The 24,971-nt window shown below is 41.4% G+C and overlaps 2 protein-coding genes across 4 annotated transcripts; both read right to left on the bottom strand.

Annotated features, from left to right (window-relative positions):
- Nucleotides 1-784: 784 nt before the first annotated feature.
- Nucleotides 785-16,173, bottom strand: rasef (RAS and EF-hand domain containing). 3 transcript variants are annotated; one of them, XM_048244508.1, is made up of 17 exons: nucleotides 15,764-16,173; nucleotides 12,318-12,464; nucleotides 12,044-12,134; nucleotides 9,962-10,057; nucleotides 9,506-9,583; nucleotides 7,641-7,756; nucleotides 6,252-6,320; nucleotides 6,068-6,152; nucleotides 5,533-5,603; nucleotides 4,855-5,137; nucleotides 4,268-4,411; nucleotides 3,585-3,729; nucleotides 3,319-3,400; nucleotides 2,933-3,047; nucleotides 1,942-2,061; nucleotides 1,628-1,704; nucleotides 785-913 (listed from the first exon to the last, which is right to left on the bottom strand). In XM_048244508.1, the coding sequence occupies exons 1-17, from the start codon at nucleotides 16,105-16,107 to the stop codon at nucleotides 811-813; spliced, it is 2,166 nt and encodes a 721-aa protein (XP_048100465.1). In that variant the 5' UTR covers nucleotides 16,108-16,173; the 3' UTR covers nucleotides 785-810. The 3 variants fall into 3 exon arrangements, with proteins under 3 accessions (XP_048100465.1, XP_048100466.1, XP_048100467.1); XM_048244509.1 differs by having other exon boundaries at nucleotides 5,533-5,600; XM_048244510.1 differs by lacking the exon at nucleotides 15,764-16,173 and adding an exon at nucleotides 14,271-14,557.
- Nucleotides 16,174-19,043: 2,870 nt separating this feature from the next.
- psat1 (phosphoserine aminotransferase 1) lies at nucleotides 19,044-23,719 on the bottom strand. Its single transcript, XM_048243710.1, has 9 exons — nucleotides 23,535-23,719; nucleotides 22,732-22,792; nucleotides 22,552-22,621; nucleotides 22,025-22,230; nucleotides 21,085-21,257; nucleotides 20,565-20,734; nucleotides 20,170-20,298; nucleotides 19,662-19,799; nucleotides 19,044-19,473 (listed from the first exon to the last, which is right to left on the bottom strand). The coding sequence occupies exons 1-9, from the start codon at nucleotides 23,589-23,591 to the stop codon at nucleotides 19,365-19,367; spliced, it is 1,113 nt and encodes a 370-aa protein (XP_048099667.1). The 5' UTR covers nucleotides 23,592-23,719; the 3' UTR covers nucleotides 19,044-19,364.
- Between the last annotated feature and the right edge of the window lie 1,252 nt (nucleotides 23,720-24,971).

The raw sequence follows: 24,971 nt of genomic DNA, 5'->3' as shown, positions 1-24,971 counted from the left end.
CTTTAGTGCTCAGGAATCCATTGGACCATTACTTGTGTCAGAGCTAGGCTATATTGTGATATTCAAGCAATATTGTAATCCAACAAAACATGTGAATTGTTGTTAACTTTGGTAGCTCTTTGAACATGAGTGAAGGGTTTCCATTTGTGACTCTGAAGACCCCAACAGAGGGATCTCATTAAATTATAAAGTTCTATTGCAGACGGAGTGCCCTTTTACATGCTGCTTCCCAATCTCAAAATCCTCTGGCAGCTGTTCATTAAGCCACACATGCAAAGTGCATTAGAAACAATGGTCCATTGAGAGGCTGTCCTTCGACCTCTTCTCAAATATGACAAAGTTTAGAAGTTAGAAAATGTCTAAGTCAGCTTTGACATTATCACATCTCAACTTGACCTTCTATTCATTGAACTTTCACACCATTTCAAACAGACACATTAGATATGTTTCCCCTGTACATTTAGAAAGAGAGCAGACTGTGTAAAACATGCACACAGACATAGAGAGAGAAGGTCCTCTAACATAGTCAGCAATACATCAATTAGCTATACCACAAACCTCAAGGTTTGTTAGGCTACATTAATAATTTAGAAAAAAAAAAGAACTTTGGACTTAAATAATCACTTAAATGACATATGACCACTTAGAAACTCTATTCTTTGGCTGTTTGTCATCTCTGAGAAGCTACTGCCACATCCTCATAATGCACAGGGTCCAGGCTGATAATGGTCCAGCTTTGAGGGCAGTGTGGTGGTGGAAAGTGCTCAGCAGGTAGCAAGGGGGGGCTGCTGTGTGTACAGGAGGAACTCGTCAAATACAGCAGTTAAAGTTAGACTTCTTGTTGTGGCTTCCAGTGAGAGTGGTCACACTTGAGATGTTCTTCTTCTCCTGGTGAGTATGTTTGGTCACCTCTCTGCAGAAAAAAAGCAAAATGGCTTAAGTCATTAAAGTTCAGTGCCAGCTCCTGAACTTCTGGTTTGTTTGCCAGGTGAGTAATAAAGTGCTTAATATTATCAGTCAGAAACTGCTATCTTTATTTCAGAGATGCAGGATTTCACACACCATTCACCATCAGTTGAGGAGACACTTTATTATCAATATAATATCAAAACAACAGCAAGGAAAACATTGCTCTCATTTCATTTGAGAAAATGTTGGATGGGACTGTACAGGAATGTATTCATCTCCAGTGCCACTTTCTTAACAATAAAAGGAGGGTCCTTAAATGCACAGTGCTGAGTTTACAAGGATCATTTATTTACCTGACCCTGACCCTGGCATTGATGCAACATCTAATAAAGAAAACATGTGCATATGTACTGTGCAGCAAATAAAATGTATTAGTACAAACTTTGTGACCACTGCATAAAAACAAGAGAGACCTCTGAGCGTGTCACAACAGGAAACCTTTACATCTACCATGCCACCAATATGCTTCCATAATCAGTGGCAGTTTTAGCAATTTTGTAAATAGCCTACTGTCATGCTACAGTGCTACAATGCAGATATGGGAAATTATGGTAGGCCAACTTGGAGTGAATATACACACAATATAAGTTATTTCTCTACTCGTAGCTGAGTAGCCTGATGGTAAGTACAGTGCGTTAGGTCATAGGCTATGGCCCACCTTGCTAAATGAAGAACAGCCTCGATGATGTTAGAACCATCCTTGGCACTTGTCTCACAGAACAGGGCACTGTAGGTCTGCAAGGGGGAAGGACAATCACATCACATCAGAGCCAACTACCCAAACTACACTGCACACATATACTATAAACAAATAGCAGCCAGTTTTAAAATTAGAAACAAATGGTTTTGCATCCATGACTATTAAAGATGAGATACTCGTAAACTCATACACACCCAATATCATAAACACAGTGCACACGTGTGTGTGTGTGTGTGTGTGTGTGTGTGTGTGTGTGTGTGGGCGTGCCTCACCATGGCCAGCTTCTCTCCGTAACTGGTGGGGATGCAGGTGATGCCATCCTGGATTGCCTCTGGCCGCAGGTCACATTTATTCCCCACAAGCATGATGGGAATGTCATCCTGAGACACATCCTATAAAAAGGAGCAGCACTGTGGTTTGGACTCCCTTTACCTTTCTGTAAAAGTTTGGATTACGGTCTGGATTACGGTCCTCTGATCGCACACAACTTTAAATTTGGTCTGTCAAAAGAAACCATGCTAAGATCCTATTTTACTGGGGCAGCCGTGGCCTACTGGTTAGCGCTTCGGATTTGTAACCAGAGGGTTGCTGGTTCGAACCCCCGACCAGTAGGCACGGCTGAAGTGCCCTTGAGCAAGGCACCTAACCCCTCACTGCTCCCCGAGCGCTGTTGTTGCAGGCAGCTCACTGCGCCGGGATTAGTGTGTGCTTCACCTCACTGTGTGTTTCACTAATTCACGGATTGGGTTAAATGCAGAGACCAAATTTCCCTCACGGGATCAAAAGAGTATATATACTTATATACAAGCCCATTTACAACCCTATAATTAGCCCCCTCATGGTTATCTGGCACCTACGTGTATAATTATGACCATTGCTAGGGATTGTCAAAGATTGTGAATGACACAATTTTTATGGTATGTTGGTCTCAAGGCCCCGCATCAACCAAGCCCATGACCACTCATTTGTGATTTGCACCCCTCTGGTAAGAGGCAATATTATACCGTTTTAATCGCCCCTACATGTATCTTCAGTTGAGATGTCCTGAACTGCACCAAATTTCATGTGTATGATTAACCTGACATCCTCTGCAGGTATGCCAAGTTTTGTGGAAATCTGTCCATATATAGGGGGACATACAATAAATGTATAATCAGATATTAACCCCTTCATTTATCTCACATTTTGCTTATATATTCCTATGGCTACTACTTCCACAATAGTCAAAGTGTGTGTGTGTGTGTGTGTGTGTGCGTACGTTACCTCAATCATGTCTACCCATTCCCGCACATTCAGGAAGCTCCTCTCACATGTAACATCATACAGCAGGAGAACACCATCCGCTCTTCTGAAGTATGACTTAGCAATGCTCCTAAACCTGCATGAAAAAAGAGTGCATGACACACACACACACACACACACACACACACACACACACACACACACATTTAAAAGCTCTCTTCTGAAGTATGACTTAGCAATGTTCCTAAACCTACATGAAAGAATACATGACACATAGACACACACACACATTTAAAAGATCTTGCAAAGAACATCAACACCACATAGACACAGAAACACATCTCTGATTCACATTCATTTACTAAAAATGTTTTAGACAAAGTTGCACCTGACACACACACACTCACCTCTCCTGTCCAGCTGTGTCCCATAGCTGCAATACTGTTGGCTCACCATCTACAACCAAGGTCTTCATCTGGAAATCCACCCCTGAGCACACAAAGATAGGCATTCTGTGTTGTCTGACATACCGCAATGTGTAATAACCATGCTCGGTAAGACCATTATTGAATACACATACAGACAGACAGGAAGGTAGACAGACAGACAGTAAATAATAACACCTCAACAGTGGTGCGCTGGAGACATGACTGCCAGTATTTTGTAACCCTACCCAGAGTAGCTTTGGTGTTATCGATGAACTCATTCTTGCACAGGCGCAGCAGGAAGCTGGACTTGCCAACAGCAGCGTCTCCTGCTAGTACAACCCTGTAGGCTCGGTCAGTTGGCTGCTGACTCCTGTCCAGCTCTATCTCAGGCTGTAGTCAAACACAGGCATTAGCAACATTACTGTAGCATCAGCAAATATGGTAGACATGTATGGCATGGTACCAAGCCTATATTGTTACATGTTACTGTTAAAAAAACAGAACTATTTACAATATGTGCATAAATTACACTGAAATAGAAATACTGAAAGTGGATAACACAACTTTAGAATTACATTTCTTATTAAGGTCTAGATCAAAGTCTGAGGAAGAGCCAAACGTTACATAATATAAAGATTATAGTCTCTATTTTGTCGATCAGACACATACATGACAGACACGCACATGAGCTCCTGTGCTCTCCAGAACCAGAACAGAACTATTTACATTATGTGCATAAATTACACTGAAATAGAAATACTGAAAGTGGATAACACAACTTTAGAATTACATTTCTTATTAAGGTCTAGATCAAAGTCTGAGGAAGAGCCAAACGTTACATAACATAAAGATTATAGTCTCTATTTTGTCGATCAGACACATACATGACAGACACGCACATGAGCTCCTGTGCTCTCCCCTGTGTTACCTCGGAGAAGATGGCTGACAGACACTTCCTGCCAGGTGCTGGGGCCGCCGCTGTCTTCTTCTCCACCTTCTTCACCTTCTCTGCCTCCAGAGGCTTCCAGTCCAGCACAGACTCACTGTCCGACTCATCTCTCAAATCAGTAGTCTGGGAAGGCATGCCAGCATCACACATCAATACAGATATGTGTGTGCCTGCATGCATGTGTGTGTATGCGCATGTGTGTGCGTGCATGCTTGTGTGTGTGTGTGTGTGTGTGTATGCACATGCATGTTTTCATGTCAGCATGTGTGTTTTATTTTGTGAGTGCTTACCTATTGCTTGTATGTGTTTTCTTGTGTGTGTGTGTATATGATTGTTGTTCCTTGTATTTTTTGTATGAATGTATATATATTTAAGAGACCACCGCACATCCTACACCGCGTCATCCTACAGTTGCTGAGTGACATTTGACTGAGTTGACCGTCATATTCAAAATTAAGAGGCCACTGCAAATTTGAATATGACCATCAAGTCATCTTAAATGTCACTCAACAACTGTAGGATGACATCAATGTATGTGTGTGTGTGTGTGTGTGTGTGCGCCTCACCTCTGTATCAGACGTGTCTCCTGCGAGGCTGTCCGTGTTGTGGCCGAGCGGCTGGCTTTGTTTGTATCCCTCCTGCTCGGAGTCGTAGCCGTAGGAGCCGCGCAGAGTGGAGCGGCCACTGTCCAGGCAGCTTTCGGCCAGGCTGTCCACCTCGCAGCTGCGTCTGCGCATGCGCATGGGGTCACACAGTGCCAGGGCCAGCACATCACAACTCGGTCTGCACAGGTAGTCGCTAAGTTGCAGCGGGTCAAAGGCCTCATCTGGACCTTGAACCTGGCAGCACCTGAGAGAAGGATCAGTATGTAGGTTAGGAGGACAGAGCTTACCAGCGCATGGTAACCTATGGCACACCAGTCAGTCAAACAAATGAATGACTCGAGGCAACTAGTCAAACAGAAGCTAATGGCTAATAAGACAGTTCCACTAGCCAGTGGGCCAGCTCAGAATGGCTTACTCTATGGCTATGTCACACTTGCAAGGCTAGTACTGAAGCCATGGATTGGACTGGTAGTTGGCCACTGGTGAGAGAGATTAAGTTATACCAGAAAGTGTTCATAAACACATACATATACTGTAGTATAAAAAGGCATATCAGACATACATCAGGGGTGGGAGAGTGAATTAGGCCAAAGGAGCTGTGACAAAACTACTCCTGTCTCCATTCAGGTATCTCCTCACCTGTTGACATACGGCGAACAGAAGCTCTTGCGTCGGTCAGTGGTGCCACCAGGAGAGAGACCTGTTTGCTGCTGATCACAGGAGAGAAGTGTCACCTTCAGGGCCACATAAACTCCCCTCATGACGCATGCATGCGTACATAGGCTAATCTACTAATGTGGATTGTTGACTTTCCCATGTCTATAAATATTGTCTCTATTGGTTATATACAGTACATTGGGTAAAATGACTGCGAGCAATATAGCTATGGCAATCCAGCTGCCAACTCAGATGGATACTTGATTGATTCGACAGGCTCATGTGAAGTGAAGAGAGAACTGTCAAACTGTCAGCAGCAGGTTTTTCCACCATCTCCTATCAGGTTATCCCTACGCTGTGTGCTCTAAACCCACTGCAAAGCCCATGTTATGCGGTTTTGGGTTGGCATGTAGGTGGTTGCTCAAAGGGCTACCACTAGTGATGAAACTACAAATCCCATAATGCAGACACACATTATAGCCTCTGGAAACGGTAGTTACAGTATAGCGATGCTGACCTGTGTTTTGTTGCTCTCCTTTAGACTGTTTTCCAGCGCAGACCGAAGGGTGTCATTTGTATCATGCAGTTTCCTGTTAGCTGACCTGACATCAGAAACAAACCAGACCCACGGTTGTTTAAATCCAAAGTGACTCTGAATGCAACTAGCTATGTAGTTGTAAAAATAAATGATTTGGACTCACTGCATCATCTCGATCTGTCTCTCTAAGTTTCCCCTTTCCTCTGCGAAACACTCCATGAGAGCCTCATCCCTGCACAAGAAGAAGGCAGCCATAGCCTACTGGTTAGTGCTTCGGACTTCTAACCGGAGGGTTGCCGGTTTGAACCCTGACCAGTAGGCACGGCTGAAGTGCCTTTGAGCAAGGCACCTAACCCCTCACTGCTTCCCGAGCATCGCTGTTGTAGCAGGCAGCTCACTGCGCCGGGATTAGTGTGTGCTTTACCTCACTGTGCTGAGTGTGTTTCACTAATTCACGGATTGGGATAAATGCAGAGACCAAATTTCCCTCACGGGATCAAAAGAATATATACTTATACTGAAAACAAATGGAGATAACTGCAATAGGGCAAAACAGTATAACATGTAGATCATGTTTATAATACTGGTACTTGTTATCATAGGACATAGAACAAGTAACACAGAGAAAACAGAAACCAAACCAACCAAAACAAATATTGGTATTGATTGGTTGAGGTTTCTTTATGGTTTTCTTTGGGGGTTTTCTTATTCTGTCATTGTTTGGATTGAATGGCCTTTGTATGCCATTTATGACGCACACTTCCTTAAATGTCCACAGAATTTTTCCCAACTGTTAAATTATATCTCACAAGGGTCATAAATTCATGGATGACTCCCTTTGCAAATAATCATTCTGGATCTGCATGTCATGTTTCGGTTTAATGAGTAAAACTATCTCAAAATGTTCCCTCCCCCTCGTTCACAGTGTTTAAGGTCTGGGCAACCAATTGTGGTGAAGGTGTGGTTATAACACAGATTTATAGCAGTCATTGCCATACTACAAAGCAGCCATCTCCAACCACATCGCAGTCACTGCAAAACCACATTGAGTTACATTTAAAGTAAGACGGAGTAGAACTCGATGAGGGTTTTCTATAAATATTAGCTTTGAGTGTGTCAGTGAGTCTGGTCACACACACTCAGACTGCAAAACAGGCTTTAAGTAGGCAATCCCGAAACATTTCTGTCAAAGCTGTTTGTGTTGCCAGGAGACAAGGACGAGGAATTCTTTAGGGGAGTGAGGTCACATCAGGATATCCTGTTCCCTGTGATAGTGAAGTGCAAACAGCCAAGCCTCCCAACAAGCATGTGCATTACCTTACCCATCAAATGATCATTATAAAACAATAACATATACTATTCTGTATATTCCCACCTTTCACACTTAATATGAGGTTATCTCTACACCCACACAGTGTTACATAACTAGTCCTTTTTTTCCTTTTTTTCCCTCTGTGTGTATCAGTCATTTATTCCATTACATTAAATTACACAGCTCAGCATGGAGACAAGCCAAGTGTAAGTCAGGGCATTATAGAGAGCCACAGCTCACCTCTCGGAGTTGATGCTGTGGTCAGTTAAGTCACTCTTGAGGGTGTCCAGCTCACTATGCAGGAAGGCGATGTTGGTGTGAGACTCCAGCACCTCCTGCTTTAGCCGCTGATTCTCCTACAGGACACAAGCAGTACACAAGTGCTACTCAATAGAACTAATCAGTGATGGGCACCAGCTTAAATGAAGCTTAAAGGAATCCAGCAATTCTTCACATAGATTCTTATTTCTTGTGGTCACTAAGTACTGTTTGTACTGTACAAAAACAACTAGAATTCCAATTCCAAGGAATTACCAGTGCATAATAATGCAAAAAAGGTGAAGTAAAATATCATTGAGTTAAAACAGACAATGCAGAGATACATACTATGGTGTTGCTAAGGTTGCTATGCTGGTTGCTATGGTAATCATATTAATTGACAATATCAAAGTGGTTGCTAGGTTGCTGTTAGGCTAATTGAGATGGTTGCTAGGGTGTTGCTAGGGCAGATATAGTGGTTGCTGTAATAAATAAAGTGGTTGTTATGCTGGTTGCTAGGGTAGTCATATTGGTTGCTATGGTAATTGCTAGGTTGACATTATAGTGAAGGTTGCTAGGTTGTTGCTAGGGTAATTGAGATGGTTGCTAGGGTGTTGCTAGGGTATATATGATGGTTGCTATGCTAAATAAGTGTTTGCTATGCTAGTTGCTAGGATCATTATGTTGGTTGCTATGTTGGTTGCTACGCAAACATAATATTAGTGGTTGCTAGATTGTTGTTAGGGTAACTGATATGGTTGCTAGGGTAGATATGGTGGTTGCTAAGCTAAATAAAGTGGTTGCTATGCTGGTTGCTAGAGTTATCGTGTTGGTTGCTATAGTGGTTGCTAGGTTGACATTATGGAGGTGGCTGTTAGATTGTTGCAAGGGTAATTGAGATGGTTGCCAGGGTATATATGGTGGTTGCTATGCTGGTTGCTAGGGTCATCATGTTGGTTGCTATGTCGGTTGCTAGGTTGACATAATATTTGTTGTTGCTAGATTGTTGCTAGGGTAATTTATATGGTTTCTGGGGTGTTGCTAGGATAGATATGGTGGTTGCTTTGCTATATGAAATGTTTGTTGCCATAGTGGTTGCTAGGTTGACATTTTGGAAATGGTTGTTAGGCTGTTGCTAGGGTAATTATGTTGGTTGTTATGGAGGTTGCTAGGTAGGAATTGAAGACATGTTGAAAGACAGATAGTTTAATGGATCTAGAGTTTAATGGATGTTGATACAGTTTAATGGATGTTGATAGGCAGATATCTCAAGTATAACATTTACAAAAATGAAAAATACATTGCTCACTAGTCCTTTACAAGACGTACGCAACAACGTTTTAATGAAGTTTTTATGTTAAACTGTTCAAGCTGAATTAGAAGCAGAAAAACTGGTTGGCGGATAATATATCTTATTATATAAGAATGAGTAGCAGCTACAGCGCTACTCTGGAGGCATGAACTTGGGTGCTCATGAACATGCCCCAGAGTGTAGCACTGAAGCTGCCTGGAAGCTCTAACTGTTGGCTAAAGCAACTTCAGCTAGGTAAAACCGATTGTTTTCGCTTTGTTTTTCGTACCGTCAGTACTCATGACCTCAAAAAAAACAGAGATCTATATGAAAAATTGCTGGATTTCTCCTGTAAGAGTAGCTCACTACATTTTGAGCATTACTGGAACTAATGATAGGAATTGAATGAATAGAATTAGGGCTTCAGATAGATTTTCAAACTGTCACAAAGTTTATGTTCCCAGTTACGTATCAACATAGTGTTAACCTGTAAGAAGCCTAAAAGAAGCCTATCCATACCCAGAAGGCTCAGAGTGAATGTTTACCAAATGTTTACCAAAGTCAGTTCAGTGTTTTTCTTCTTTAGTGCTGAAGCCTCATCTTTCAGACTGCTGGTCCTGTTCTGATCCTCAACCTGTGAATCAGGAGTATTTCAGTGGAGGTGGATGAGAGTTAGAACAGCAATATTTAACAGGACGTTAATGTTCAATATTGCAAAGGAATCATTAACTAAAGCATAATGTGAATAAAATAAGCCTAGAGTATATTGAAGTGTGTAGATAAAGGTTGGATTAATGGTTGATAAAAGAGAGAAAAGAAGAAAGACAAGAAAAGAAAGCAGCTCTTGCTTGAGAATGTGTCACTCAGTGTGTGGGTGTGGGTGTACATGTGTGTGTGTGTACATGGGCGTTTGTGTAAGTGGGCATGTGTGTGTGTGTGTGTGTGTGTGTGTGTGTGTGTGTGTGTGTGTGTGTGTGTGTGTGTGTGTGTGTGTGTGTTTGTGTGAACTCACCACCTGCATCTTGAAAATCTTCTGCTGTAGTTCATACACCTGTGCCTCATACTGGTTCTTGAGTTCATTCAGTGCAGCCTCTGCTCTCTTCACCTCCTACATACGGACAGACACACAGAAATGTTGTACATAAAATACAAAAGTACATACATACATCCACTTTTATAAAACAAAACTGTTTTTCTGCAATGTGAACATGCAACCAAGCAAACACATGTAAGTGTATTTTATGCCACATTCAAACCCACCCTCCCTTGTTTATCTACGTACAGGCTGTATTGAAATGTGCTTGTGTGTGTGTGTGTGTGTGTGTGTGTGTGTGTGTGTGTGTGTGTGTGCATTGGATGTTATTAGAGTTTGACTTTCATTCTTTTTTTCATTTTATCTTAGTATCTTCTATGTTATGAGGAGACATAAACGAGTGGTATTAACAATACAACTAATTTCTGATTATGTTAAAGTACAATGGCACTTAATGTCCTGTGACCGTCTAAACAAATATCTCTAGCTGCATACAACATCCTTGAAGCCCTCCACTTCACCAAAAGTCATTCTAACTCTCATGCAATAGTTTTAAATAGGTAGGAGCTCCCTTTGATTCTCAGAGCCAAATGGATATTTCCCAAACAGTTGTTGCTAAGCAAGTTGTTGCTATACCAAAGAACAGTTGTATATTAATTATTTCTTTGACTTGTCCACACATGATTGAATAACGTTAACTCTCATGATAACTTCCTACTTCTAAGGCTTTATCAGTAGTGCAGTTCAAATGCATCTGTTACTTTTAGCTGTTCAAGAGCTTTAGCTAACAAACAATGCCTGAATTTGTTTCAATCTGGTGTATTATCTAGTATACACAAAAGAACACTTGCTGCTTTTAAAACCATGGTCAACTCTAAAGAACACAAAACAACCCTCTAAGATAACACACTCAGTGCAAAGTGGCTCTAGGGGTAACTACTTTTCCATGAAAGAAGTCAACAATTGCTGCTAAGCAAACAGTATGGGCCCTGTCACCTTATGTAAGGTAACAGATAAGCCGCAGCTGGGAACAGGTACACTCCTTCACAGAGAGCCTTGGGATAGAGAGAGACTGCGCACAGCACAGGAATCAGCCACCGAGCAGTTTGATGTCATGTCTAGTCAAAAAGCTGAGTGAGCTCAGCCAGTCAATCAATCGATCAGTGTGTGTGTGTGTGTGTGTGTGTGTGTGTGTCTGTCTGTGTGTTGTGTGTATGGGTGATAACCTGTACCAACATGTATGACCTCTCAGTGGCAGTGCCTTCATCCCATGTATGAAAGACAAGGAGAAGTCTTTTAGACTTATATATGGCATAGACTGCTGACTGTGTTTGCCAGCAACTGCATGATGAAACTTGGACATCCATGAGATCAAAATGGCAAAAAGGGGGACTAGACAAAGATGCCCACTCTCACCTCAATTATTCACTATTTTCATTGAACCTTTAGCCACAGCCATACGCCATGATACGCTCATCATAAGCATTGGGACCAGCCTCTATGCAGATGACATTCTACTGTTCCTGAAAAAACCCTTTAATTTCATGGCAAAAACATCTTTAGCCATTGACGGACTTCCTACTGCAACTTGTCTCCATGTCCTGTTCACAAGAGATGCATCCAGTATGTCCACTGCTATAAAGTAACAAAAAATGTAGGAATTCCCCTTTTCGTCAAGGAGGTACCAATTTGTCAAAAGCCAATGAAAACGGTCGTGCTCTTATCTGTGACAACAACATTAGATATTGCAATATAAGGCAATATAAGGCATTCACAACAGAAACATCAAAGACTCAGTTTTCCTTTTTGTCAGTTTGGCACCAAAATGTATTCATTTAAGGTAAAAGAACTATACATTGTGCTGCTTTGTGACAGTTTTCCCTATTGATTCAAAACACAAACTCAAATATGTGTATGTGTGAATGTGTATGTGTCCATGTGTGCGTGTGTGTGTGTGTCTGCGTGTGTGTGTGTGTGCGTGTGTGTGTGCGTGTGTGTGTGCGTGCGTGTGTTTTGTGCGTGTTTGTGTGCGAGCATGCGAGTGTGCATGAGAGCATGTACCTGAGTACTTGTGTTGCGCTCTGCTGCATGGATGCGCTGGTCCATCTCCTCCTCCATTTCACTCAGTTGCATTGCAGCCTGGTCATGAGCTCTGTGAGAGACAAATATATACAAACATTTAGTACACATCTGTGTGTGTGTAATGTTTGTGTGTGTGTGCGTGTGTGTGAGTTTGTGTGTCTGTGTTTGTGTGTGTGTGTGTGTGTGTCTGTGTGTGTGAATGCATGCGTGCATGTGTGCGTGCATGTGTGTGTGAAATGACGTGTGTGTCTACCTTTTGACAGCCAGAGCCAGGTGCTCCATCTCTGTGTTCTGGAGTTTGATCTCTCTGGTGAAGTTCATGATGACCCTCTCATATTGCGCGACCATCCGAGGCTCCATTAGACTGATGTTCTGGTAAAGAATGGCAACCTGCTCTCTCCTAACACAGACAAAGAGAGGTGACCATGCAGGGCACAGAGCTAAGGCATTACATGCTGGTCACATGAACTGTGACACTGGACGTAAGTCACCATGTCCACAAAGCATCAACATCAACAGCCCTGGGACAAAGACACACATCAGGGTGCAGGTGTACTTGAAGCTGGTTATGTTGCACAAGAGTCAAGGCAAAGGTACAGACACCACACTGTAGCCATCCACTGCCATGATCATCAGGGATGAGCGTTAGCAAACATCATTAATAGGCCTATAATATAAACATTACACAATATGAATTTTTATATTTTATGTTTTTCCCATATAGAGCTCAAGTCACGTAAGTCATGCGATCTCAATGATTTTGAGTTTTGTATCATGGTCTTTATTGGAAAAACATCACACACAATACAGTTTGGATTGAATATCATGTAGCTGAGGAGCGGTGGTAGCATAGAGGTTAAGGAGCTGGGCTAGCATGCAGTAGACAGAAAAGTGGGTTCAATTCCACCCTTGTGCCTTTGAGCAAGGCACTTAACCCTGAGATGCTCCGGGACAACAATGCCCTTGTAATACAAATGACATAAGTCAGTCACTTAGGAAAAAGCATTGGTAACACTTTACTTTAACACTTTACTGTAGGTTTCTACATAAGAGTGACATTTACACTGTCATAACCCTAGCACTAACCCTAACCCGAATGGCACTTGACAGAAGTAAGTGACAGAAGCATTATGTCATAAACGTTTTAGGAGTTGTTCATAATGTTTATGACACATTCATGACCGTGTCATGTCATTCTTATGTAGATACCTTCAAGTAAAGTGTAACCAAAGCATCTGCTAAATGTAAATAAATATACTCTCACACCCTAATCTTCTCGACTCATATGTAACTTTGAATGATATAAATTTGACTTATTATCACAGACAAATCACAAGATCAAACAAAAAGAGGCCAACTGCTTTAAGACAGAAGAGGTCTATTCAGTTATGATTATCTCAGCATATTAGATATGGTGAATTGGAGATAAGCATAATCAATTTGTACATCTGCCTGTATACAATGCTGTGTATTGAGACATAATTAATGATATCACTCTCCCTGTATGTGTGAAAGAGGGGAAAAAACATGTGACTTCTTAATCAATTATGTTAAATAGCAATAGCACATTACTGTAAACCACTGATGTCATATATTTTCAAAGATTTTCATTTGCACAAATTTTAACTCATTATGTCCAAACTGCTGACTTGAATTGACCTTGAATTTCCCCTTGGGGATCAATAAAGTATCTATCTATCTATCTATCTATCTATCTATCTATCTATCTATCTATCTATCTATCTATCTATCTATCTATCTATGACTTTGACATCTACTAGCAACATATTACTTAACATATGTACTTAATTGATAAATACGGTGATGAAGTTCTTACATCACACAATAACTTCAGCAACGTCAGCATCAACAACATCAGCTATCTTGCTATACTGTACATATAATATAAACACTAACTTGCACTATTTTGCCTTTAAACTGGATATGCTTTAAGAATCTGTTGTCTGATCTAAAGGGTGTTTGTGTGTGTGTACTAGTGTGTGCGTGTGTGTGTGTGTGATAACAACCTGTACCAACATCTATGACCTCTCAGTGGCAGTGCCTTTATCCCATTCCTGATTTCTGGTCTTAGTTTAGTTTTATTCAACTATGCAATGGATTCAAACCCTCTTAATTCAGACTTCACTATCTGGAGCAGGGGAAACCCTAACATGCTTGAGTCCTCCTTTCAACACACCACACGCACCCATGTTCTGATGCCAAAGGAGTCTTCTGTTTCTCCTCTTGATCTGAATGTGTACTGGTGATTAGTTCTCACTTGAGGCTGTTGTCACTGATTTAGAGAAGAGCAGCAGCAATCTCTTTCTCTCTCTCACACACACACACACACACATACAGGCAGATATTGGGTCCATTGATTAGCCATGTTAATGGATGCCCTGCTGTTAATGTCCATTCAAATTGTGGCTAGTCTTATGCTAACCCTTAGGGTATATGTGACCTCATACCTAAACACATCACAGAAGCCCAGAGACACACACACACTCTCTCTCTCTCTCCCTCTCTCTCTCCCTCACACAAAACACACACACACACACACACACACACACCATTGCCTAGAGGATGGGAGGGTGGTGAGATGTAGCCTACATGGGTAAGTTTTGCTTCACAATTCATCCACTGTCATGGCAAGTGTTAATTCATTATAACATGTAGGCCATGCCTTTTTTAAACTTAAATTCAAATATTTGGAACCACACCATAGCATCTCTCAGGTGGCTCCTTTCTCTTTTCCCATCTCTGTTTATAGGATAAGATCGAATGATGGATGATAGGATAGAATAAATGAAAAACCTCTCAAGGAATTTAGAATTTAACATTAGTTTTGTTGTAGGTTAATAGGGCCAGCATGTTCATATCCAGCCAGCATTTTTTAGGGCAGTATGGGTTCTCGTTTTTTGACAGTGTTCGGCAAAAAGACATGTAATTCGTGTTGTTGAAATTCATTTCAACAAATCTGTGTAGCCTACTGCATAGGCTTACTTTTTTTGCAATTTGGAAGCCATTTAGCCTATATTATATATCTGTTAGTTTGATGTAAACAGTGTTTCATAGCACATATCAATCCATCCTCACTGCATGTGGTGGGCTGTTGTTGACATGGTCTTACAACTTAACACATAACTGTTTCATCCACTGCTAATACAATAAGGCCTACAATGCTGATGTAATCCAAAGTAGCCTAAATCCATTAAAAATACGTTACTCACTTTGAGTAATCTATCGGAATACGTTTCAAAATACATTTTTGGGCATGTATTGAGTAATCTGTTGTAGAATACATTTTTAATAGTAACCTTCCCAACACTGATAGTCAGGCCTACTGTGTACTGCTTGGATATCTTCATAATTAAATGTAGTAGGCTATATTACATTTTGAGTGCATGAGTCATGACATTAGTGATATGGTTAGCTGTGAGCTTGTTTGACCATCACCTGACTGTAACCTGTTTACATAATAACTTATGTTTATGTAAGGGTTGATAAAGTCTCATACCAAATAAAATGAAACATAATAGGCTGTTTCTTACAATTTTTATAAATTATTATAAATCAGTATTCACAAATATTGCTTTTCAATAGATCGTTTGAACTAAACAAGAAATATGAAACTGCAAATATGTGCCAAATACCTCAGATTTTTAAATTAAGTTACTGCTTCCTAACGATTATACTCACTTGGGAATATACTTGGCCTGATCTACCATTCGGGTTTGAAAGTCCTCCCAGGCGGGAGAATAGATATCATCACTCTCCATAGTCTCATCAGACAGGAAATCTGACACCCGCTGAAATCCACGCAGGAACTCTTGCAAATTGATTGTACCGTCCCGATCAGTGTCGAGCTTAGCGAATATCGCGTCTCTCTCCGTGGACTTAACATTAAGTTCAGCGCATATTTGTAAAAACTCATCTTTTTCAATGAGTCCGGAATTATCAACGTCATATGCACGAAAAAGTGAGAAAAGCCGGTCGTGTTGATTGTCATGCTCCATTTGTGTTTCTTGAGTCTGAAAAGGCATAAAACGTATTGGTCCCCTCTGAAACGTATTTTACCAGTGAAATGGTTTCATCGGCCAGTGTCCTGCGCCATGGCATCCATATGTGTGCTCTGTAGGAATGCACCTTGTAGACTGTCCCGGTAAGAGGGCTGAACTGCTGACACGTCACATGTGGCCTGTGCGCCACCTCCCAGAGTTCCAACTTAGTGGAGAACAAATACTGACCATGTAGTTTGGCGACGGTCCAGTACATGGTGACCGAATTACTTCTAATCAGAAAAACAAACATCAACATCAGTGACTTGAGACTTAACCTTTATGATCCTTAAGCCTAAGTTTCCATCACTGTATGTATATTCCCCAGTGGTGTCCTTACTTAGAATAAACTAAATCAGAAAGACAAACGGGGCAGAGAAAAATATCTACACTAATATCTTACTGTATACTTAGAGGTGTAGAGATACAAATTAAAATACTGCGCTTGTGTTGGTGATGTGATGATGGTGAGACTCGAGAGCTATATGTCCAACAGCATAACGAGTATACTTTGGAGACTCAGTTACGCACGACAATGTCCATACTGCGTAACGCCGTTAAGTGTACTTTGGCGCCACCGAGGTGACAAGTCAGTGAAGCTTTCTGTTATGTTGAATAACTAAATGGCTGGGCTACTGATTAATAAAGCACTGAATGGCACCAGTTTTCCCAAAGCTGTAAACATGAAAATAGGCCTTTTCTAACTCATGTATACTATTCTGCATGGACAGCTCAGATAGCCTTAAATGAATCACTGTCCATTAGGCATGGGCAGTTCGCGACTGATTCGGTCAGAAAGAACGAATCCCAAAGGTGAACGACGAGAACTGATTCCCAAAACAAGAGAACTGGTTCTTTTTAACATACAAAAATATGGTCACCTAATAAAAGATACAAACGAACAGAGCTTCATCTCCCTCGACCGTATATCGCGATTGAGTCTAAAACGTGAATGAGAGTACTACAGCAGGTAGCAACCGCGTTGCTATGGGTAAACAAATGACAGGCCTGGCTTTACTTACGTGCCTGCCTGCCAGCGCTAGAACTTGGAAAAACGCCATATGATTCTTACTGAATTCCATTCAGTATATTTATGAAAAAAGGCACTTTTGTGCTTAATATTAAGCTTGATATTTACATAAATGATGTAACACACCATATGAGACGGTGTTTTAAAGGATATTTGACTTTAGACAACCAAGACGGTGCTCTAAAGCATATTTTGACTTAAGGAACTGAAAGAACTGAAAGAACGAATCAAACGAACGATTTGTGAAGGTGAAGGGAACTGAAAGAACTGATTCCTGGAATAGAATCATTTTACCCATGCCTACTGTCCATGTAGTAAATCACTTGGGATATGCAGGCCATTACCAAACAACTGTCAGGAAAGTTAATCTGTTTCTCTTCTGTTACTCTGTCCTTCACTCCTATAGACCTCTGAAGTTCGCCTATAAAAGAGCTGCCATCTTTGACATCCGTTATCTGGCGATTTTTCCTATGGGAAAATAACTTTTACTGTCTATGGAAAAGAACATGGGATTTTGAATAATTCGAATGATGGATGATAGGATAGAATAAATGAAAAACCTCTCAAGGAATTTAGAATTTAACATTAGTTTTGTTGTAGGTTAATAGGGCCAGCATGTTCATATCCAGCCAGCATGTTTTAGGGCAGTATGGGTTCTCGTTTTTTTGACAGTGTTCGGCAAAAAGACATGTAATTCCCCTCGTGTTGTTTAAATTCATTTTATCGCACCCGTTAAATTAATAATTATTATCGCACCTGTTAAACTCTCGCGGGGATGAAAAAATCTGAAATGCAGACGTTTTCCTGAACACACTTTTGTCCTCTGCCTTCGAGTGGATACTGTAGGCCTAATCTCCGGTAAGTGAAGGCGGCACACTTACATTTTTGTTACCCCAGAGCTAACTTGCAATGCAACTCGCTATAAGTAGGTAGGCCTACTAGTTAGCTTCAATTAACAACCGGATCTCCTTATATGGGCAAAGATGGCAGTTTTGGTTATTTTTTGTAGGCGAACTTCAGAGGTCTATTATGCAGTTGCAAACCCCTTTACAGCTGCAGTTGCACAAAGAACCCACAAGATGGCCCTATTTCAACAAATATGGCTTAAGCTGTGTTCAACTTATCTGGCAGGTATACCACATTAAATGTGCTCTAAGCGATGCTTAGCCTACTTCCAAAACTCCAAAGCTGCTTGCTGTCAGATTTGGTTCCGAGGGAACAAGTTCAGTGCATCAACAACACTCAATAACAGTTTATGTGATGTGTTAATCAATTAAATTCAACAATTTCACAACAGCTAGTTCTGGAGTAGGCCATTCATCTAGCCCGCTTGCTTACGACGAGACTCAGGCTGCGCAGTTGGCACCCGCTTCTTATTTGGGTTTTGGGTTGCCAGGTTTTAGCCTATGACAAAACGATTGAAATTGAAACTAAGTGATCGTGTATGTGTAGGGTGTATTTCATACACAATCTGGCAACCTTAATGCATCAATCATTTTAAAATGAAATTTGATGGCCATGCAAATTATGGGAGTTTTCCGGGAGAAATAACAAAACGGGAGGGTGCTGGGAGATGACCTTGAAATACGGGAGAAACCCGGGAAAAACGGGAGTGTTGACAGGTATGGATTTGCTGGAACAGTTTGTTATGTTTTTATGGGCTAGGTTTGCCCAGGTTGTTTTTGGAGCCGTTTTTGGGCCTTGGCAGACCACAGAGACCACATTTTTCTACAGTGTATTCAGGACGCAGGCAGCTAGCGGATGGTTAGGTGATGTTTGCAGTAAGTGACATAAAATGTTTTAGCCTAAAAAACGCGTGGCATCGCTTAGAGCACCTTTAATGCCTGAGACTGTTTAGGATCCTGCAGAGAAGACTACAGGACATGTTGAATTGACAATTAGACTTTTAATGGAATGTCAGCATCATATTTCATACACAGATTAAAAGTTGTATCTATATACACATTAAGGCACAAACATGACACAAACTGTATCTATTTCCTACAATTCCCATAGCAGCCTGACAATGAAAAGCCCGTCAGGACTCCCTAAGAATGTGTATGTTACAAAGCATTATAAGGTTGTATTAACAGCATACTGTGACATTTGTAACATCTCAGGTTAGTGTTCTAACTGTAAACAATCTGGTCAATGATTGGTCACTGGCATAGGCCACTGGTAAACAAGACATCCTGTTGGCAGTGATGTGTAACTATCTTGACTGGTGTTCCTGTAGGAAGCGAGTCATGTAGTTGGCAAGAGCCTGTGCATCCTCCACAGTCACAGCATTATACAAGGATGCCCGAATGCCTCCAACTGACCTGATAGAGAGCGGGATAGAGGAAAAGAGAGAAGGAGAAAAAAAATGAGCAATCAAAATAATGACAGGAGAAGGGAAAATAAAGTATTAGTAGACTAATAACAAACGCAAAACATTGAAACAGAAAACTCAAACACAGAGCTCCAGCTATTTCAGCAAAACACACACAGTTTTCCATGGTAGGTGTACCTGTGTCCCTTAAGAGAGATCATGCCAAGCTTGGCAGCTCCATCCAGAAACTTCTTCTCCAATGCTTCGTCGCCCTGGCTGCTACCCACACGGAACGGCACATTCATCCGACTGCGACAGTCTGGATCCACAGGGCACCTAGTAAAACAGTAAGGCAGTAACCAGGGTAACAGTGTGGGCATTCTGAAGCCAAACACGTTGAAAGCTCGGTTGTAACCATGACTACTGGCTGAAAGGACACATAATGGCACACAAGTCCTGACAGCAAGTGAGCATCTTACTATCGCAAAGCATTGATCGCTCTCTGTCCATACTGAATCCACTTCTCTTACGTCATGTTCAATATCTCATTTCAATGCAAGAGACATAAAACATAAACAGGGAGATTGCAAAGACATTCTAATTCAAAATAAAGCAATTAAACTGAGTTGTGTCACTGACAGCCACTCGCATCACATTCAGTTAGGATAGGAACCGTCAGAGTGTAAGTAATAATCGTGTCTCTTACGAGTAGAAGCCATTGGAGGTACTAATGACATCATAGATGAGAGAGGACTTCTGCTTGTTGAGATGTTCCATGGCTTCTGTTCCACCGTTGTTCTTGATCCACTCCAGAACCAGGCCCATAATGTAGATACTGAGATAAGGGAGATGGATTGGTAAGGATTTTGTGTGTGTGTTCAATTAAAAAAAGTGATTGATGTTTAGAGCTTTGAGCTTTGTTTTAAGCTTTGATTTCTTGGGACTAGTGGGTAGCAATACCTAACTAGTTTATTAGCAATACCATAGTGTTATTATATTATTACTTAATATGTATCAGTATGATTGGTTAGAGGATATTGTGTCAGTTCATGGCTCTCTGTGGTACTGTTTTTGCTGTGATTGATCGGTGCAGACGGCTACCTGAAGCAGGGTGGGGTATTGTAGAGAGAGCTGTTGCCAGCCTGAACCTGGTAGTCCAGGACAATAGGACACTCCTTCAGAGCCTTTCCCAGAAGGTCCTCACGCACGATCACCACCGTAACTCCTGCACACCCCACATTCTTCTGTGCACCAGCAAAGATCAACCCAAACTGGACAAACACACACATACACACACTTCAGCCAAACATTCAGTATGGTAACAGCCAACAAATGTCTGAAAATCTGAAAAATTAATATAGTTAACAATGAAGAGGAAAAGAATAATGATTAGTAACAAAGTCATTAACAAATCTTAAAAAAAAGGCAAGTTTTTTTTTAATCACAAACATCAACATTATGTTCCTTACAAACAAGAATGGGAAATTTGGTTGGAGGCAAATGTCCTCCATTATTTTGCTTTGCTATAAAAAGCATTTCAAGTCACCCAAACAATAAATTAAATTGTCCAATCTAGGAGGCCTTTGAACCATCAGGTGCAGTTAGATCCTATGCTTCTCACCTTGGACACGTCCACGGGGCGGGACAGGAAGTTGGAGGACATATCGCTGACCAGCACTGGCCCCTTGGGGTCCGGGGTGAAGTTGAACTCCACGCCATGCACCGTCTCATTGCAGCAGTAGTACAGGTAGGAGGCGTTGGGGTCCACCGCCCAGCTGCTGCTGTCTGGGACCTCTGGAGAAACAGTGAAGAGGGCACTGAGCTCTGGGGGGAGACTGTCTCTTCCACACATACACACTGAGGCATGTCTGGCAGAACAAGAAATTGAGTCGTCAAGCACATGCTTTGTTAAATGAAGCGAACCCAAGAGCTGCTTTTCTGTTTTGAATTGTAGCATTTATTCAAAGCAGCAAATACATAAAGGATAAAATGCACCCATACGTTTGTCTTATACATTTAATTCCTGATGGGGAAGCAAAGGAAGACACTGTAGACTGAAAGTGCCATTGACAGAAATCTCCTTTCACATGGAAAAACTGATACAACGTTACAGCTAACTGATATTCGCTACAAGGAACTGTGATATACAGGAGCCAAGAATGAACTCGTATGCACGTACGCACGCACCCTGCAAGGAACAAGGTCATATATAACAATGGATAATGTGTCAGTACAAACGTTCATTCTAAAACATGTACCAACACGACAGGATAACAACTTCCTCCTACGCAATCTACATCACTGAGAACACTGTGAATGATGGAAAAGGTTTGTATGCACACATACATTACACTTATATATACAAAACACACTTCAAAATTCCACAGCCCCATACAGGCTTTTGGACCATACAGGAAACTGACTATGTTACAATTAATTCAACCTTGCCATTTTGTTAGTAGGGAACACTTCTCTGTTCTGAAGCTAGTCTTTCTATTTCTATGCAAACTGGGTCACAGTAAGAAGATATGCTGTTCTTTCACATACATGCACATACTTACTGGTGTAAGAGTCAAGCTTGGGGTGCACCACGTTGACCTTGCCATATTTCTCAGCTTCTTTGGCAGCTTTGGCCGACCAGGTTCCTGTCACTATGTAATCGGCCCGCCTCTCCTCCTTCAGACCAATCAGGTTAAGAGGGACAGCACTGAACTGGCCAGACCCGCCCCCTTGCAAAAAAAGGACTTTGTAGTTGTCTGGAATCTTGCTGTGGACACAGAGGGAAAGGAATTCCTTGACTGATGAAATGAGCATGTGGCACACATCAGTTTCCAATTTGACAAAAAATAAATCTCTTCTCTTTCTGCGTAAATTAAGTATTTGAACAAACATCTCAATCCCTCTGTTGTGTACGTAGAAATGCCCCACTACACTCCTCAGTCCTTTAGCAGAGCTCAGATCATTGTAACAATTTCCGCCGCACAGAAATACGCCTTCTGTGATTGACATGAGGACTGTGATTAGAGGACACTATGCTGCAGAGAGCACTGTGAGGAGAGAGCTGCAGAACCCTGTGGAGGCCACTTACAGAAGCTCCCTCAGCAGGTTTTCAGTGGTGTTGATGATCTTGGTGAAATCTGCAGACCTGTGGCTCATCTCTAAAAGAGAAGACAATGTGGGCCAAGCATGAAACCACTAATTAAACGGCACTAATGGCTTCCATATCAATTAATCTAAACCAGACCTCATAATGTAGCCCTTTACTCACCAAGGACACTGATGCCAATGCCATTGTAGTTTGTTAACTCTTTCTGAGCTTGAAGCAAAACCTACAAAATGGATCAGATGTGGTGGGTTATGCATAATTCACACATTCAGTCCTATATCAAAGCTTTAGCTTCAGTTCAGCCTCAACTCTCATGCACACCTTCATAAAAAAAAATAATGCAATGTAAAAATGCAATTCCATTGCATGTGCTCTTTGCAACAGAACTCTATGAGAAGAGTAATTACAACATTTTAATCGAATCGTGTTATATGGATCACAATATCATTACGGAGATATCGCCCCAATTATGCGGAGTCAGAGAAAGCATTCAAAAAGCACTGGGCCATGGAAAACTGGGAATTGCGACCTCCTGTGTTCAGACAGCAACATTACAACATAAGATTTCTGAGAAAATCAAAGGATGATGCAATTTACAACATGTCGGAAGAAGCTACTTTCCTCGACCTGAATGCGTAACCTGACTACAACACAATTTCAGCAAAACATTTACTGTCGAGCATTGGGTTTCTTGCTGTACCGAACACGAATTAAATTTTCATTGAAGCACACTGTAACAAATAACATATTGCTATCGACACAAGATAGCCTACATCCATCCATCCCGGTGTTTCACATGTCAAAAAGCAGCAGGTTTGCATTAGAAAATATCTGCATGAATAGTGGGCCTAAACTCTCTTTGACACTTAATCAAAATAGTACTTTGTATTTTGTAAGCTTGTGTGTTGCTGTGCATCAACTAACTAGGCTAGCCGATTCATTCATTCACTGAATAATAAACTTACAGATTGTGGTAGTTTTGCAGGTCCAGCTCCAAAGTTAATAGTTTGCTTGCTTTCCATGATCAATTTAGATGTGTAGATTGGGGTTTTCACAAAAGTTAGCAGAGTTTCAGACTGGGACACAAACCGACTGGCGTGCCCTACCTTATAAGATCCCCAATGTTCGGTCCAGTGAGTTTATGCATGCTCGGTCTCCTCTCTGACAACAATTATTCCTTATAGTTCTGTGATTGGTCGTTTTCACATGCCAACTTTTGATTGGATAACAGGGATTTTTGAGCATTTGATTGGTCTCACTCTTCACGCCACTAGAACGTGATCATTGCTTTCAACTTTTCTATGCAATCTTGACTAGACAATTCTTGGCATAATAAACTACGTAATACAGCAGCCTCCTGCCTTTTAGATAATACTCAAAATAGCCTACTTTTTCAAGGGAGCATGGAATCATGTGCAAACCCCTCCATGCATCAGCTTTTTAAAATCTAAAACAGCCTAAAACTCCAATAAAGCTATAGAGAATAAATAAGCTACCACACATCAGACATTTCAAAACAGTTCAAAAGTGCCACCAAAAATAGACAATTGAGTAGACTATGGGTGAGCAAGTAACTGGGATTAGCCTAAATAAGTATGGAGGTGTGAGAGATGCTGTGTGTGTGTGTGTGTGTGTGTGTTTAGCTTGATGCCTTTGAGCACAATTAAACTTTTGACAAGTTTTGACCAAGACGCCGTCGATGAAGCCTGTTGATCAATCCAGACAGGAAAGTAAATGGTAATGGAGCAGAAAATGGGAGGATTGTGTTTGTTATGACACGCAAATTCGTGAAGCATTCCATATTTTGGGGGGCAGCCATGGCCTACTGGTTAGGGCTTCGGACTTGTAACTGGAGGGTTGCCGGTTCGAACCCCAACCAGTAGGAACGGCTGAAGTGCCCTTAAGCAAGGCACCTAACCCCTCACTGCCCCCCGAGCACTGCTGTAGCAGGCAACTCACTGCATCGGGATTAGTGTGTGCTTCACCTCACTGTGTGTTTACTGTGTGCTGAGTGTGTTTCACTAATTCACGGATTGGGATAAATGCAGAGACCAAATTTCCCTCAAGGGATCAAAAGAGTATACTATACTTAAATATCACAAAAAGGTGTTTGATTAGGGATACTGTTTAAAAGAAACCAAGTCCCACCTAAGCCAGGCAAACACGGTTTTCTGACATGGTAACTCACAATATGTGTTTCAACTAGAGTCCGATTGTTGTTGTTCAGTGTTCTGGATCTGAAACATTACTGTATCTTGAGCCAGTATTTTGCCCACAGGACAAACTGGACAGACCAGGTTCAACATTTTGCCACTTTGTCGGATTCATCTGATTCTGGCCTAAAATGGGTCAAAATGGAACAGTGTCAGCTCTAATCAGAGGCTGCATGCATAATTTTGCAG

The sequence above is a fragment of the Alosa alosa genome, chromosome 5 (genome assembly GCF_017589495.1).
Source record: "Alosa alosa isolate M-15738 ecotype Scorff River chromosome 5, AALO_Geno_1.1, whole genome shotgun sequence".
NCBI lineage: Eukaryota > Metazoa > Chordata > Actinopteri > Clupeiformes > Clupeidae > Alosa > Alosa alosa.
Note: the sequence above shows the minus strand (reverse complement) of the source record. Positions and strands in the feature narration are given on the sequence as shown.

Coding starts and splice junctions, on each gene's coding strand:
- rasef (XM_048244508.1), bottom strand. CDS start 16,107: ATGCCTTTTCAGACTCAAGAAACACAAATGGAGCATGACAATCAACAC. Junction 12,465..15,763: donor CAGGCCAAGTATATTCCCAA/GTGAGTATAATC, acceptor TGTCTGTGTTAG/GAGAGAGCAGGTTGCCATTC. Junction 10,058..12,043: donor AGCGCAACACAAGTACTCAG/GTACATGCTCTC, acceptor GTCCGTATGTAG/GAGGTGAAGAGAGCAGAGGC.
- psat1 (XM_048243710.1), bottom strand. CDS start 23,591: ATGGAAAGCAAGCAAACTATTAACTTTGGAGCTGGACCTGCAAAACTA. Junction 22,793..23,534: donor CTGCAAAACTACCACAATCT/GTAAGTTTATTA, acceptor TCCATTTTGTAG/GTTTTGCTTCAAGCTCAGAA. Junction 22,231..22,551: donor AACCTGCTGAGGGAGCTTCT/GTAAGTGGCCTC, acceptor CTGTGTCCACAG/CAAGATTCCAGACAACTACA.